General features: G+C 42.1%; 2 protein-coding genes across 5 annotated transcripts in view; both read left to right on the top strand.

Moving 5' to 3' along the window:
- DSTYK (dual serine/threonine and tyrosine protein kinase) overlaps positions 1 to 1,037 on the top strand; it is a 61,344-nt gene extending 60,307 nt beyond the window's left edge. For both annotated transcript variants that reach the window (XR_007148005.1, XR_007148004.1), the window contains exon 14: positions 1,026 to 1,037. The gene's annotated coding sequence lies outside the window, so the exon portion shown is untranslated. The remainder of the gene's footprint in view (positions 1 to 1,025) is intronic.
- Positions 1,038 to 3,788: 2,751 nt separating this feature from the next.
- RBBP5 (RB binding protein 5, histone lysine methyltransferase complex subunit) overlaps positions 3,789 to 16,716 on the top strand; it is a 36,226-nt gene continuing 23,298 nt past the window's right edge. For 2 of the 3 annotated variants that reach the window (XM_047839659.1, XM_047839657.1), the window contains exons 1-3: positions 3,789 to 3,944; positions 14,377 to 14,402; positions 15,310 to 15,482. In XM_047839659.1, coding sequence (XP_047695615.1) covers positions 3,926 to 3,944; positions 14,377 to 14,402; positions 15,310 to 15,482 — 218 coding nt within the window. In that variant the 5' untranslated portion in view covers positions 3,789 to 3,925. Of the gene's footprint in view, positions 3,945 to 13,882; positions 13,889 to 14,376; positions 14,403 to 15,309; positions 15,483 to 16,716 lie in introns of those variants that run through there. The other variant, XM_047839658.1, reaches the window with a different exon arrangement.

The raw sequence follows: 16,716 nt of genomic DNA, 5'->3' as shown, positions 1-16,716 counted from the left end.
ATTCCTGCTACCCCATTTCATTTACTCCCCTTTTCCATCTTTCTCCCACCTATCCTCTACAGGTAGCCACTTGCCTTGGTTTCCGATTTATCTTTCCTGTACTGCATTTCTTTTGCGCAAACGAACAAATGTGCTCTGTTTTTTATATTCCTTTCTTTCTCGGGGTAGCATTTGTGCTTTGCATTTTTCACTTAGCAATATGTCTTGGCAACCGCTTTATATCAATTCGTAGAGTTCTTCCTCATGTACTAATTTTTAAAAAAGTTTTTTCATTTATTTTGAGAGAGAGAGCAAGGGCAGGGGAGGGGCAGAGAGAGAGGGAAGGAGAGAGGATCCCAAGCAGGCTCCACGCTCAGCATGGAGCGCATCACAGGGCTCGATCACACGATTGTGAGATCATGACCTGAGCCCAAATCAAGAGTCAAATGGGTGGGGCGCCTGGGTGGCTCAGTGCGTGGAGTGTCCAACTCTTGGTTTTGATTCAGGCCATGATCCCAAGGTCATGGGATCTAGCCCTGTGTCCGGCTCTGCGCAGGTGTGGAGTCTGCTTAAGATTCTCTCTCTCTCTCTCTCTCTCTCTCTCTCTCTCTCTCTCTCTCCCTCTTCCCCTCTACCTGCTCTCGTTCTTTCTCTCTTAAAAAAAAAAAGTCAGACTCCTAACCCACTAAGCCACCCCTTCCTCATTTTTTTAATAGCTGCGGAGTATGCTATTGTGTAATGTACCACAAATGTACAAATACTTAGATTGTTTCCAAATTTTTGCAATTACAAATAATACTGCAATAAATCACCTTGTGTATATGCCTTTTTTGTTAATTAATTAATTAAATTTCCTTCTAATCCTTCTTGTCTCCAGGGAACTGAGAGCTGTGTTGATGGTACTATCTATTTCATGTTTTCTTTCTTAGCTCTGCCTATCTTTGAAGTCTGTAATCTCTCACAATAAGCATGGATTGTGGTCGAGTACATTTTCTGAGAAAGTCCTCACTCCCTGACTAGGCCAATAATTTGGGGGGCACCCCCAGTCTTATACTACAGTAATGGTTCTCAATCCCGTCTGAACATGAGAATCTCTAAGAATCTTCTAAATATATCAATGCCTAAGAATGCTCTAGGCAGATTTTGCAATTAATGCAGAATCTCTGGGTGTGGGACTGAGGCACCTGTATTATTCTGAGGTGCCCCAGAAATTCCAATGTGCAGCTAAGGTTGAGAACCACTGGGTTAAATCCTTGGAATGTTACAAAAATCTCCTGGCCTTCACCATATTCCGTGATTTGATCCTTGCTGACTGGGAGGTGCTCCACTCAGAAAATTCCGAATTTTTACCTGTAGGAGACGTAAATAGCAGCTGGCTTAATTTAGGGAGAATCTGTAAAAGTATTTAATGAGATGCAAGTTCAACCTAGTCAAGAAATTTTTTTTTTCCCCATATAAAGTCTGAATGACAGCTAAAAGTTGCTTCAAGCCAAGAAGGAAAATTGTTAAATTTCCTTTTCTCCCTTTCAACATACAAATCTGGGTACCTTCCTTTGTAGTTGGTCTATTAATACACTCCAACTAACACTTGTAAAACAGTCCACCAATTATGCTGTTTTTCATCAAATCAAAGCAACCGTGACTTGTAAAACACAGTTATCTTATGTAGCACTAAGAAAGAAAAAACCCCACTGCTAAACAATTATGAGGTATAATTAAATGTAAGAGATTTTTAAATGTGGGGAGCCACATTTAATATACGCATATTTGAATTGATGAAGTGCGGTTGATCTTTTTTTTTTTTTAATTTTTTTTTCAACGTTTTATTTTATTTTTTTTGGGACAGAGAGAGACAGAGCATGAACGGGGGAGGGGCAGAGAGAGAGGGAGACACAGAATCGGAAACAGGCTCCAGGCTCCGAGCCACCAGCCCAGAGCCGACGCGGGGCTCGAACTCACAGACCGCGAGATCGTGACCCCGCTGAAGTCGGACGCCCAACCGACTGCGCCACCCAGGCGCCCCAAAGTGCGGTCGATCTTTAGCCTAAATCTCTTCTGTGAACTCCAACTCAGTATGGTCACTTGAGTTTCTCACAGGCCTAACATGTCCCAGTCTGGACTCCCCATCTATCTTGGCCAAAGCTGTTCCTTTTCCTGCATTGTCTGCTCTGTCAAACGGAGCACCCCCTGCCCCCCCAACTAGAAACACAGAAGTCATGTCAGACTCCTGACCTCCTTTGCTTTCCAAATACAAAAGACCTTTTCCATTGTCAGTTCTGTCTCCTACCCCTCTCTTGAACGCATTGCCTTCCTCTTTCCCTCTTTCCTGGCTTTGAGTCGGGTCTTCCTCGTCTCTCCACAGGATTACTGCAGTGACCTCCTACCTGCTTTCCACTTCTCGAATCGATCCTACTCCACAATATCCTCGTTTTCCTTCTCAAACATCAATCCGATCATATTATTCTTCACTTAAATTATCCTACAAGACAAATAGTCCATTCAAAAGACAAGCAAAGTGAATAAACAGGCCACCCTACAGAAGAAACGAATACACATTTATGCAGGTGCAAAGTTCATCACGAAATAAATGTCACAGTGACATCTCCCCGCTTATCCAATTGGCAGACTTTGAGAGAACTGGTAACGAATGATTGTAAGAGTGTCTGCACACTTACTTAACCGTTGTTGGCAGTATAATATTTTACATGGCACTTTGGCAACGTTTTGGATACGAGAAGGAACGCAAACTGCCTAATATCTCTGAGCCTCAATCGCTGTATTTGGTCCAGTGGGGCTGAGATCTCCCTTAAGGGCCTCAAGGAAGGGAGGTCATTCAGGGGAAAGGGATTTGTAAATAATACTAGCTAAAATTTACTGGGCGCTCGCCGTTTGAAGCGCTTCATCTGTGTCAGCTCATTTAATCTTCACGATAACCCTGTAGGTACTAGCATTATCATCACCCCCAATTTTACATAGAAGAAAACTGAAGCGCAGAGAATAAAACTTTGCCCAAGGGGCGGGGTTAGTAAGGGGTGGAGCTGGCATTAAATCTACAGAGGGTGATCTAGCTCGAGTCCTGTTTTTACAGTAAGCCTACACCACTCTTTTCCTTCTGATAACCCACAGAACCCATAGTTGAAATTTGTTGATAAAAGAATTTGTTCTTCGTGAGCAACCATCAACTGGCCTTCTCTAATTGCTTTGTGTATCTCACCACAGTCCTGTCGGATAGAGCTCGTGAGAACTCGGCCCACCTCTCATTCCAATTCATTTTCAGTGTCCTGGTCAACGCTGGGTACACGGTAAAGCCTGAGACAGAGGCCTAACAAAAGCTACCGAACATTTCTGTGGGACCAATGGCGTATCTTTACAAATAGGAAGTAATTTTCCCGAGACTGAAACATACACAAACGACCACGCGCCTTGGGGACTATAGCTCCGCTCCACATCCGTGCACCACAGCCGACCTTTCCCGCTTTCCTACATCCGTCGGACTTTGCCCGGAACCCTTCTTGAGGGCATCGGAAGCAGCCGGCCGGGACAACGCGGCTGAACACACAACACAGGAAGGACTAGCAGTCTAGCTATATGCCTGAAGTTTCTCGTTCGCCTACATGATTCGGGCGAAAAAGGCCACAAATTACTGCACTTCTTAAAGTACTAAGTTACGATAGCTTTTTCGCCCCTTAGTCAACATCATACTCAAGTGATTCCGAGTTAGTTCTTCTTTTTGATTAGGCATATGTATGGACAGCTCATTTGAAACGAACAAGGAAGGCGGGGGAAGAAAGCGGAAGCCGCGGGGTCTTCTAAACCAGAAAGTCTCCGGAGCCTGCGCTAAGCTATTTGCGGCGGCCCCCACTTACACGCACATCTCAGAAAGCAGGCGGTGGGGGGAAAAGGTGTCGTTCCTGGAGCTGAGACCAGGCGGCCAGAGTCCTCAGGGATGAACCTCGAGTTGCTGGGTGAGGAGGGCTGTGGTTGCGTTTTAGAAAACCCTTTGGTTTTGGAAAGGAGGGAGCCTGGTCGGGAGGGACTCAGGCTGCAACCTTAGGGACATAGTTCTGCTGTGGATCATTGGGCGCTCCTATTATGGAGCAGCAGCGGGAGGAGGCAGCCCAGCTTCTGCCTGAGCAGAATGCATTGCCTTTCCCGAGGCTACTTTCAGATCAGTTGTGGAGCGGCAGGGACAGTTTGTGACTTCGATTTGATCACAGGGATCGAAGGTGCTGAAGTAGCCCAGAGCAGGCAGGACCAGAGTTATTGGAAAATCAGGAATCTAAGGATGTGAGGCTTAGGTGAAGCTTTGAAGACTTGTCAGGGGTTTGGGTGCTTGGACAAGTTAGATTGTTTTGTAGAAACACGGGATGCCCAAGGAGAGGCACTTGAAGATCTAGTTGAAGTCTCTTATTCGACAGATGAAAAAAGTCTTAGTAGTGATTGGAGGGCACTAAGTGAGTAAATGGCATAGTTGGCACTGGAATCCAGTTATCTTGGCTTCCCATTTAAGCTCCTTAACTACCAGGGACAGTGTGTAAAACACTGAGAGCTACAGAGGCATTTGTCTTTTGTCACCCTCTCTTTGGGTGATTTTTACCCCTTACCCAAGTTGTTTAAAAACCGTGGGTCCTTTCTTCTAGGATTTCATTTGGTGTTTAGCATGATAGCCGAGGGATGTCAGAAGTTTCCCAGAAGTCCTAAATGACTTTCTGTAAAGTTTCTCTTAAAAAAAAAAAAATTCAGAAGCTGTACTGGATGTTTAAAGGGCCCCCAAGATTTTTCAGAAATAGTTTTTACCTTTAAGGAGCTTTTTGTTAAGCAGGGAGATTAAGGTGATTATGTAAATAGCCATAATATATTACAGAATGCAGGCAGGCCTTTAAGAGTCATTAAGTCTAAGAACACTTAGAAGAGCGAGTGAATATCTTTGGGGCAGGGGAAGAAAGGTAACCAGGAACAAAGAAACCTCTGGAGGAGTTGGAGTTTTGAGTGGACATTTAAGATTGGTAAAATATTGACAGACTGAAGTGTGAAGATACGTGGAGGAGTGCTTGTTAGGAATGTGCTAAGACATCAGTGAGAGAACACCTAAAGAATGTTCCTGCTTGGCCAGGTTGTGTGTACTGTGAATAAAGAGAAGGCCAAGAGATGGGGTCGCTGCCATCTGTTTTGTGGAACTCTTGAATGCCCAGCTGAAAAGTCTGTGCTTTTTAAGGAAGGTAGGGCAGATGCATTGAAGGGTTTTTGACCTGGTAAGTAACTTAATCAGAGCTATGCTCTTTCTTTTCTTTTCATTTCTTTCCTTCTTTCTTTCTCTCCGCTCCTTCTCTCCTTCCTTTCCTTTTCTTTTCCTTCCTTCCTTCCTTCCTTCCTTCCTTCCTTCCTTCCTTCCTTCCTTCCTTCCTGTCTTTCTTTATCTGACAGCAACGTGTTGTTGAGCCTTGGATGGTGTGAAAACAGTTTGGAGGGCCAGAGTAAATGAGTGATAAAGAAGGTCTGAGCTAGGAAATGGAACAAAAAGACACTGAGGAGGTAGAGTTGACAGAATCTGAAAATTGCTTGCATGTGGTGGCGGTGCTGGTGGTGAGGAACAGTCAAGTGAAAATGATGGGAGCCAATGACAGCATTACTGACAAACATTTAAGGAAATTGGGAAGAGGCAACATTGAGGGTGGATCTGGGGTTCAGGAAATAGGTTTAGATTTATGAGAGTGATCTGTAATTTTCCTACAGGTGGGCTTATTGAAACCTTGTGAGTAGTTGACAAGACCAAGGGAGAAGGTGGGAGGGGCAGAAAAAGAAAACTGCTGAGGGCAGAATCTTGGACAATGACCTATATTCAGGGGTTATGAGGAGGAATAAATGATAGATTAAGAGTTACATAGTACTTACTATGAGTTCGGCATCTATATTTTTTAAAGATTTATTTATTTTTGACAGAGAACAAGTGGAGAAGAGGCGGGGGCGGGGGGGGGGGGTGGACGGAAGATCCAAAGCAGGTTTTGTGCTGACAGCAGAGAGCTTGATGTGGGGCTTGAACTCACAAGCTGTGAGATCATGACCTGAGCCGAAGTCGGATGCTCAAACGACTGGGCCACCCAGGCGCCCAGAGCTAGCGTAGTTTTGAGTGCTTCCGTATGTTTGTCCTTGTCCAGGTGGAAGAGGATACAGGTTGGTTGGTTAGCTGTCCGAAGCCTGCTGTAGAGCACTTGAGACTGAGAAAGGCCTGCTCTGTATAGTCCTAGGCGGTCCTGCAGCACCTTGAGCAGAAATCAAATGACCATCATTTTAGGAAGGTGTGGGAGGTGGGGTGGAGGCTAAAAGTCGACCCTTGTTTTTAAAAACTTAAGGATGGGGGGCTCCTGGATTGTTCAGTTGGTTAAACGCCGGACTCTTGATTTTGGCTCAGGTCATGATCTCAGTTTTGTGAGGTCGAGCCCTGCATTGGGCTCGGCGCCCTGACTGTGCAGAGCCTGCTTGGGATTCTCGGTCTCTGTCTCCCTCTCTCTAGCTCTCTGCCCCTCCCCCGCTCATGCTCCCTCTGTGTCACTCAAAATAAATAATAAAATAAAAAAAGTAAAAAATTTAAGGATGGAGGAAAGGTGTTAGATAGGCTAGTACGTTGAAAGAGCAGAGTCACAGTAAAGGTTTTTTTTTGAACGATACAGGAGATTCGTGACACTGAAACTTAGGAACATTTAGCATTGGAAGGTTAGGCAATTTAAAAGAAGGCTGATCCAGAAGGTACACATTGCTATGGAAGTGACTGAGTTTTAAAGGAGAAAGTTCATGATTGCAGCTAAAAAGCAGAAAGGAACAGAAGTGATGTGACTGTGGGAGCATGCAAAAGAATAGCTGGCCAGATAAAGGAATAATGTGTTCTTTTTTTTTTTTTAATTTTTTTTTTTCAACGTTTATTTATTTTTGGGACAGAGAGAGACAGAGCATGAACGGGGGAGGGGCAGAGAGAGAGGGAGACACAGAATCGAAACAGGCTCCAGGCTCTGAGCCATCGGCCCAGAGCCCGACGCGGGGCTCGAACTCACGGACCGCGAGATCGTGACCTGGCTGAAGTCGGACGCTTAACCGACTGCGCCACCCAGGCGCCCCTGGAATAATGTGTTCTTAATTTGAACAGGCAAGGTACTGATTTTACTTCTGCAATCACTTAAAAAAATTTTTTTTTTAACGTTGATTTATTTTTGAGAGAGACAGAGACAGAATGCGAGTGGGTTAGGGGCAGAGAGAGGGAGACACAGTGTCCGAAGCAGGCTCCTGGCTCCGAGCTGTCAGCATAGAGCCCGACGCGGGGCTCGAACTCACGAACCGTGAGATCATGACCTGAGCTGAAGACGGACGCTCAACCGACTGAGCCACCCAGGCGCCCCTACTTCTGCAATCACTTTTGAGCCCTTGCTGCGTATCAGACAGTATGCACTTGGAGATACAAAGTTAAAATAAGAGCTTTTCAAGCTTATTTTTATAACTCACAGTAAGAAATGTATTTTCTATCACAACCTATCATATATACAAATATATGTTTCTCAAAATAGTATTTCTTTAAAGATTTTTTAAATGTTTATTTTTGAGAGAGAGAGAGAGCGCGCACGTGAGAATGAGCGGGGGGGGGGGAGCAGAGAGAGAGGGGGACAGAGGATCTAAAGCAGGCTCTGCACGCTGACAGCAGTGAGACTAATGTGGGGCTCGAACTTGAACCGCGAGATCATGACCTGAACCGAAGTCTGACGCTCTACTGACTGAGTCAGCCAGGCGCCCCTCTCAAAATTGTACTTAATCCTTGTCATGCTCAATGTCCTCTTTTCTGTTCTAAAGTTTTAAAAAACTTGTTGGGTGTCACTAAATTGATTTATCCATTTGTGGTGGATTGAGTCCTACTGTTTGAAAAACATTGAAATAAGATACACCAGGTGGAGTTGTGCACAAAGCAGACTGTATTTGCGGCAAATAAGGAGATCACGGGGAGTGACTTCCAAAGCTACGACTCTGACCAAGGATGCGTGGCTCCCTCTTTATAGGGTTAGGATGAATGTTTTGGTGGGAAGCCGTAGCATCTCATGCAGAGGCGGGCCTAAGCCCACGGGGCGCGTTGGGGAAACATACCTGTACACGCACTGCTGTGCAAATGAGGCTTGCGTTCCTCCTTGAGCAGAGATTTTAGTATTACAGTGAGGTAAAGTTGGAGGTCCCTCCGTGGGCTTTCTACACAGGCACTAGTCAGGGGTTCCTCTCTAACCCGTCTGGGCCCTGTCTCTTGAGGGGTGGTTTCGGTTTCCAGTTGCCTGAGTGAAGAGATCAGCCGGAAAGAAGAACTTAAGGAAAAATGTGGGACGTAGGTTGGTGAGTACAAGCAGGTGGGCAGTGAAGGTCAGGTCTTGGGGCCTGGCCGGCGACCGTAGTTGTCACTTAGTAGTGAACGGAGAGGGCCTCATGACAATATGTAAAAGACCTTCGTACAGAGTCTGACACCTGAGCCTTCAGTAAGTGGGAGCTGCTGATGCAGGTTTGAGCTCTTCAAAGAGTGATGAGCCAGCAGGGGCGTAAGTCTGGAAAGCTCATTGAGGTTCTTTACTTTCTTGCTTTTCCAATGAACAAATACAGCACCTACTTACCACAGCAGTGGAGACGGTACAGACATGCGTACGGAAAGAACCGTCTTTCTCCCCTTCCCCAAATGGTAACTGTCTAGTGATTATCCTTTTCTAGCTTATTCCTTGCTCATACAGACATTTAAACACATTTGTTAGGGCTTTGTTTCAGCTTTTTTACAGAAATAGAACCTTTTTATACACGGTATTTGAAACTTTCTTCACTTATCACTATAGGATACTATTCCTACACGTTAGCAGATACTAGATCCGATGGTTTTTAATGCGTTCATGTAGATACACATTCATGATAAGTAATTTTAATTGTGAAATTTACATGCTTTTTTTTTTTAAAAGAAAGTGGTCTTTTTTCCTTGCCTCCTCCTTTTTGTTGATAATCCCACCTATTTCCTTCCATATTTTTCTCTATGCTTATGTATACTTTGTGTGTGTGTGTGGATGCACATGGTAAAACCAATGAGATTATATAATGTACACTTTGTGGTTTGCCTTTTTTTCTACTTAGTAACACCAATGCAGATTTCTCTAAGATATTTGTGTAATTTATTAGTATATTTGAATACAGCATATGTTATTCATCCATTACGCTATTAATGGGCATTTACCTTATTTCCAGTTTGGGGAGGTTTTCTTTGTTTTTTGGCCACCGAGAAAACAATACTTTAAAATATCTGTACTTTGTCCCATTGTTGTGTTTACATCTGTGGAGATTAGATTTCCGACTGTAGGATTGCTGAGATGAAGACTATATATGTTTTGCTTTTTTTTTTAATGTTTATTTATTTTTGAGAGAACACGAGCGAGGGAGGGGCAGAGAGAGAGGGGGACTGGATCTGAAATGGGCTCTGCGAAGCGGGCTCAGCGCTGACAGCAGCGAGCCCCATGCAGGGTTCGAACTCACGAACCGTGAGATCATGACCTGAGCCGAAGTCCTGCTCAACTGACCGAACCACCCAGGTGCCCGTGTGTTTTGCTTTTAATAGATGCCGATCCCTTTTCTCAAAGGCTATAACAATTCCCATTTTTGCAAGTAATGTGGAAAAATGTTCCTTTGCCCTCCCCTCCGCCCGCAGGTATTCTCTCTAAATTTTCCTGTCTGATGGATGAAAGTGGTATCTCATTTTTAATTTGGATTTACATTTCTCCAGCTACAGCTGAGTTTGATATGTTTTCCTCTGTTCAGAGGCGTCTGATAAGATATGGCTTGTTTATGCATGCTTTTTTTGTTTTTTTTCCTTATTGTATAAACTTGCTTTATAAGATAGGTAACTTTATAAGATAGGTAAATAACTGACTCCTATCAGTTATTTGCATTGCAAATTTTTGTAAATCTTGACTATGTTGTCACGTAAAATGTTCAATTTTTATTTAATCAAACGAATTTCGCTTTTAGTTTTCCTCACTTGGTTAAGGTCTTCCCTACCCTAGATTATACAAGTGGTCTCCTTGGTTTTCTTCAGAGATTTTTGTTGTTTAAAAACATTAATTTACCTGAAATTTTCATGTAATGTGAGAGGAATTAACCTTTTTTCCTCCTAACTTCCATTTCCTTCCAGATGAACAGTCACTTGTCATTCCCTGTATGTTAAATAAGTTCTTCACTAAATCGAAATGCCACCTTTATCATATATCAGCGGCTTTACCATACATGTAGATTTTTTTTTTACATTTGTCTTTAATCCATCTAGAATTACATAAAATGTTAATTTTTAGGGAAAGCCATTAAGTTTTCCCATCCCAAAATGGCCTTACCTGAGATTTTATACTTTTCTTCATATGTGTCCTGTGTCTTGCCTTATTACCTTTTCCTTAAATATTAAAAATTTTTTTTAATGTTTATTTATTCTTGAGAAAGAGACACAGAGCATGAGTGGGGGAGGGGCAAAGAGAGAGAGGAACACAGAATCCATAGCAGGCTCCAGGCTCTGAGCTGTCATCACAGAGTCCGATGTGGGGCTTGAACTCACGAGCCCTGAGATCATGACCTGAGCCGAAGTCGGCCGCTCAACCGATTGAGCCACCCAGGCGCCCCTTTCCTTAAATATTTTCTATGTTCTGTAGCCATTGTGAGTAGAATTTTTCCTTGTATTTCTGTTTTTGGGTACTAATTTCTAATGTAGAGAAAAGCTATTAATGTTTGAATATTTTTCTTGTATTAAGCCACCTTACTCTATATTATAAATTTAAAAAAATCTATTTATTTTTAAGTAATCTCTACACCCAGCCTGGGGCTCGAAGTCACCATTCTGAGATCAAGAGTTGCTGGCTCTTTTGAGTGAGCCAACCAGACACCCCTCCCTATTTTCTTACTAATTTAAGTAGTTTTCCTATTTGAGTCTCTTGTGTTTTCTAGGTATTCAATAATAGCAAAAGAGCAATAGTTTTATCCCCTTATTTTCAGTGGTTAAACCAATTATTTCATTTTCTTTGGTTGGAACCGCCAAGATGGTGTTAATGATGATATATCCCTTTCTAATTGCTGATACTAATTGAAATGGTTTTAATATTGCACCTTTTGGAATGAGAATCGTCCATGTTTTTGATAGATTTTTATCGTTTATTGTAGTGTTCTGTTCCTTTTATTAGAAACCATTACGGAGTTTTAGATGATTTCTGCATCTACTGATAGGATTGTATCGCTGATATAAACATTCTTCACTAAGGGAGTACATCAGAGTTCTATGCCGTGGAGGTGTTTGGGTGCTGTAGCCCTACCCCTGGTTCTTTTCCCCTCTCCTATACCATAATGCCTTCTTAAGTGGTACAGTAACACACTCCAGATGCTTTGTCTTTAGGGTTTGATTATAATTGTAAATGCTGCTAGAAGTTGCGATTCAAGTCTGCAGAATCTAAAGGTGAAATGCTATGTACCATTTATGTTGAGAAAATTGTTGTTTTCTTTTTAGTACTATCACCATGAAGTTTTGGTATCAGTTATGTTGGTTTTATAAAAAACTGATAGGGGCGCCTGGGTGGCGCAGTCGGTTGAGCGTCTGACTTCAGCCAGGTCACGATCTCGTGGTCCATGAGTTCGAGCCCCGCGTCAGGCTCTGGGCTGATGGCTCAGAGCCTGGAGCCTGTTTCCGATTCTGTGTCTCCCTCTCTCTCTGCCCCTCCCCCGTTCATGCTCTGTCTCTCTCTGTCCCAAAAAAAATAAATAAACGTTGAAAAAAAAAAATTAAAAAAAAAAAAACTGATATATTTTTTTTCCTGCATGGAAATAGCTTGCATAACGTGGTAATTGTCTGCTGCTTGAGATTTAGGAGAAACTGGTCACAAAATCCTTAAGGGTCTGCTGTGTCGTCTGCCCCCCCCCCCCCCTTTTAATGGTATGTCTTTAACAGGCTTTCAATGTGTTCTCTACTTACTGATCCAGTCAAGGATTTTTCTTCTGTAATCAGTTTTGTCAGATTTGGAAATAGTGTGTTTTGCTATAGAAGTCACTCGTGTTTTTTGTATCAAGTGTATTATGAAGTTCAATCTCTGACTGGGGTTTTGTTTCTTTTTGGCATCCACGTCTCTGGGCATCTTTTTCCCTCCTGCATGGTCTTTAAAACTAAGAAATCTGATCATGACATTAAATGGTAGGTGGTGGCAAGATGGAGCATATGACAGCGGTCTTGAGCATTCTGTGAGGAAAGGGCCTTGGGCTCCTGTAATCCTGCCTGACAGCCGTCTTGCTCAGGCCCCCCAACAAAACTGCCCCAGATTAGCCTCATCTTTTTTATATGTCACTTTCTCGTTGTGCCCCTTTAAACTCCTTATTGTTATTCTGTTAACTAGGATGATCCTCAAAGAAGAAAAACCCACCCGAAAAACATAAACCAGAAATACAAGGGGTGGTCTGTGTTGAGAGGTAATCAGACATTAAAATGATCCCTGGATTCTGGACTTTCTCAGAATCTTGTATGTGGTTTTCCCTTATCATAACACAGAAGGTCACACTCTGCTCCTTCCAGAGTACTTCATATTCCCAGATTGTGGTTTTTTGTTTGTGTTGTTTTTAATTTTTGGATAAATACTTTTTTTTTGGTTTGTTTCTCACCCATGTGAATATAGATCTTCTATCTTACTGATTTGGAAAGATGTATAGGTTACATTGTTAAAGGAAGCAAGTCCCATCGTATGTGTCATGTTTTATTTAAAAAACAGCTGTAAATATATGAATGCTTATACAAATATATGCTTATAGATTTGCTTATACAAATAAGCATATAGAAACATATGGAAACTTGTACCTTGCTGAGTGGGTTGCAGGGAGGAAACTACCATTTTTTTTTTTAAATTTTTTTTTTCAACGTTTATTTATTTCTGGGACAGAGAGAGACAGAGCATGAACGGGGGAGGGGCAGAGAGAGAGGGGGAGACAGAATCGGAAACAGGCTCCAGGCTCTGAGCCATCAGCCCAGAGCCCGACGCGGGGCTCGAACTCACAGAGCTCGAGATCATGACCTGGCTGAAGTCGGACGCTTAACCGACTGCGCCACCCAGGCGCCCCGGAAACTACCATTTTTTAATTACACATTGCTGTATTACTTACACATATTAGTTTGGTACCTTGAGAAAAGTTCTTTCAAAAACCTCTTGATCTGGTTTCATCATTTCAGTTCACCCTTTTCTTTCATAATTGAATGCAGTCAGCCACCGTAAATGTGGCTCACAGTAGATAATCAAGATAATTACCTTCTGGGGACATTTACCTTTAGTTTCATCCCTCTCAGTGTTCTTTACTGTAGGGCCTGTGTTTTGATTAGCTTTAATGTTTTCACTCTTTGGTTTTCAATTTTTTTAAAGGACAGAATGTAATAGAACTGGTTTCCAAACTTTTTTTTTTCTTTTCTTTGTCAAAGCACTGGGCTTCTTTTTTTTAAAAATGAAATCTTACTTGAGTGCCCTGTGAAACAACTTTCATGGACCTGTAGTTCTCAGAGTGTACTTTAAAAGCCACCATGAGGAAATACTTAGGTAATTGTATAAGTAAATGCCGACAAAGACGGTGTTGCTGTGGACGTGAAAATTCGGAGAAGCGGGCGGTAATCATGCCATCCTCTGTAGCTCGAAACGTTTGTTATTCCCATGTGGATGCAGCATTTCATACAGGAAAAGCATTCAGGGGTATTGGCACCCAAATGTTGTATGCTTAAGAACTTCATATAGAGAATTGCATCTTTAATCAACTACCAGATTATGTTACAACGTAAATGTCATTCTTAGGAAGGTAAATGGTCAGTGCTGGTTGGCTGCTATTAATGAGGCTTTAGAGAGTTCATTGGATAAGAGACGTTTGACAGACTGGATTTTTTTAAAGTTTGTAGTTAAAAATAACCGCGATAACCCCATTACCAGTAAACCCCATTACGTTTATAGGTAACATTTTTATGAAAAATAACGATTTTCTAAAAAAAAAAAAAAAAATAGAATAATAGCATGATTTTACAATTTTACAAATTGTCTTTAATGCTTGCCTAAGTAGAAGTTGGCAGAATTCTCGCATCTACTTTTGCATTTACTCTGTTGCAATATCACTGATTGGGGGGCCTCAGGGCAAGTCATCTGTAAACGTAAGCGATATTGAGAGTAAAGAGTCAAATGCCATCTTGGTTTGATAATGAAAATAAGTGTGATCCCCTGAAGTCCCTGGCCCGTCCAGGCAGTTCCCCGTCCACGCTTTGCGAACCACTGCATCCACCAGCCCTAAGCGGGGGCGGGGGGGAGGGGTCCCTCCACGTGTTGCACATGCTCCATGAACTCTTTCTTTGCTTTGTTGCAGAGTCCTTTGGGCAGAATTATCCAGAGGTAAGAGTATAGTATTACTGTGAATTTAGGAATATGGTAACTGGCTAGCTTTTGTGTTTGGGTGGAAAATGTAGCTTGATCCCCTCACCCCCCCCCCCGTTTTTTTTGGACAGCATTAAGTGTGGTGGTACCTCTTTTGCTATAATAAGGAACTCGGTGCTTTATTTCGAGGAGAGGGGAAATAGGCAGTATTGGTGGAAAACCTCACCATAATGTTGTAAATCTTAAATAGTTCATTTCCCAGTAAATTAAAAAAAAAAAATACTTGGAAGGATTTTTCATAAACTGTACCATCACCTGTACCTAGATTTTTTTCTGTGTTTTTCTACTTTGAATCAGTGTTTTTGCGTAGTAATAACGTGTGTGCTCTAAGTGTGCTTTACACTTTTTTAAATGTAAAAATATTTTGTAATACTTGGAATGCGTTTCAGTATAGTCATTATGGTTTTAGTCATTATTTTAGTCATCATAGTCATTATTTTAAATGGCTTGATAGGAGTATAAAATAATGTATTTGACTTTCCTGATGTTGCACAGGCAGGCTGTTCTAGTGATTTTGTTTTACATTATTTTTCTTGAAATAAATCTCAAGAACTATGACAACTGGGTCAGTACCATGACTCTTTTAATGAATCTTGTTATATTTTGCCTAATTGCCCCTCGCAGTGTGCACAAAGTTATACTGGTAATGTATGAGATTTATTACATCTGTTTCTAAACATTCTCTGTTCGCTTTCATAAATATTTCCTTGTTCTGTCTAGTTTAATAAGTGTAAGAACACTTATAGAGATTATTTTGGTATGTGTCGTAATGTAAATTAAACAGAAGTGTCATAGATGAGAGAGAACCTTGAAGAAATAACTTGGATATTATTGTGTATATTCTTGTATTTGTTTTAATTTTTAGGAAGCCGATGGAACTTTGGATTGTATCAGCATGGCCCTGACTTGCACCTTTAACAGGTGGGGCACACTGCTTGCAGTTGGCTGTAACGATGGCCGAATTGTCATCTGGGATTTCTTGACGAGAGGCATCGCTAAAATAATTAGTGCACACATCCATCCTGTCTGTTCTTTATGGTAAGGAATTTTAACATGATATGTGGAATATGAGTTGAGTTAGGGGGACGAATGCCAGCTGTGTAATTGCCAATCTCATTTTACTAGGTATTTTAATATTTAGAGTTTTAAGTATTCATTCATTAGCAGTACCGTTTCTCCTAGTGTCTGTAGACCTTGAACCCGTGCTGTCCTCGAAGCACCTTTGTGGGGGAGAGACTGCCTGTACTTGTGAATCCAAATCAGGCCCTGTCTGAGACTATTTCAGGACTGAGATGAGATATTTACAGATGGCGGCTGTAGTCCTGTTCGTGATATTGACCTTTGGTTTAGAATAGAAAATCTTGATTAGGAGGGAACCTTGGAAATCCTCTACTGCAGCTTTGTCCAGGTTCTTGAGTTCCAGGAGTTCCACTGATCACTGTCTGTTCCTTCACTGAATTGTAGTTCAGCTTTTCTGTCAAATAGATTGAGCTAAAATCTAATATAAATAAATGCCCATTGATTTCTTTCTTCCCCTTGGAGACTACCGTATCTGCTTTGGAAGGTTTTGTTGTAGGGCACCTCTTCTTCTAACGGAACTTGGGACCCAAAACAGTACCTCATCAGATCTTTTTTTTTTTTTTTTTTTTAATTTTTTTTTTTTAACGTTTATTTATTTTTGAGACAGAGAGAGACAGAGCATGAACGGGGGAGGGTCAGAGAGAGAGAGGGAGACACAGAACCTGAAACAGGCTCCAGGCTCTGAGCTGTCAGCACAGAGCCTGACGCGGGGCTTGAACTCAGGAACTGCGAGATCGTGACCTGAGCCGAAGTCGGACGCTCAACCGACTGAGCCACCCAGGCGCCCCAAGTACCTCATCAGATCTAATGGAACTGTGACATATTTCCTTTTGTGTAAATGGAAGTGGCAGCGACATTGTAAGGCCCTGGATGGTGGGGAGGCCTGAATCCCAGTCTAGGTTTGACGGCTAATGAACTAGCTTCGGCCAAAACTTGTCTCTACTATGCAGAATGAGAGGACCAGCCTGGATGATCCATTAGAGCTTTTCCATTTCCTTCGCATTTCGTATTTTTCTGTTGTTGTGTTTTTGCAATATTGAAATAAATGCGTCTGTTTTTAATAGCTTGATTAAAATCTGTATAATTCACATACTATACAATTCACTTAGTCAAAGTGTACAATTCACTGGTATTCTTTTTCTTTTAAAGTTTATCTGTTTATTTTGAGAGAGAGTGGGTGAATGAGCAGGGG

The sequence above is a fragment of the Prionailurus viverrinus genome, chromosome F1, assembly GCF_022837055.1.
Source record: "Prionailurus viverrinus isolate Anna chromosome F1, UM_Priviv_1.0, whole genome shotgun sequence".
Classification (NCBI taxonomy): Eukaryota; Metazoa; Chordata; class Mammalia; order Carnivora; family Felidae; genus Prionailurus; species Prionailurus viverrinus.
Note: the sequence above shows the minus strand (reverse complement) of the source record. Positions and strands in the feature narration are given on the sequence as shown.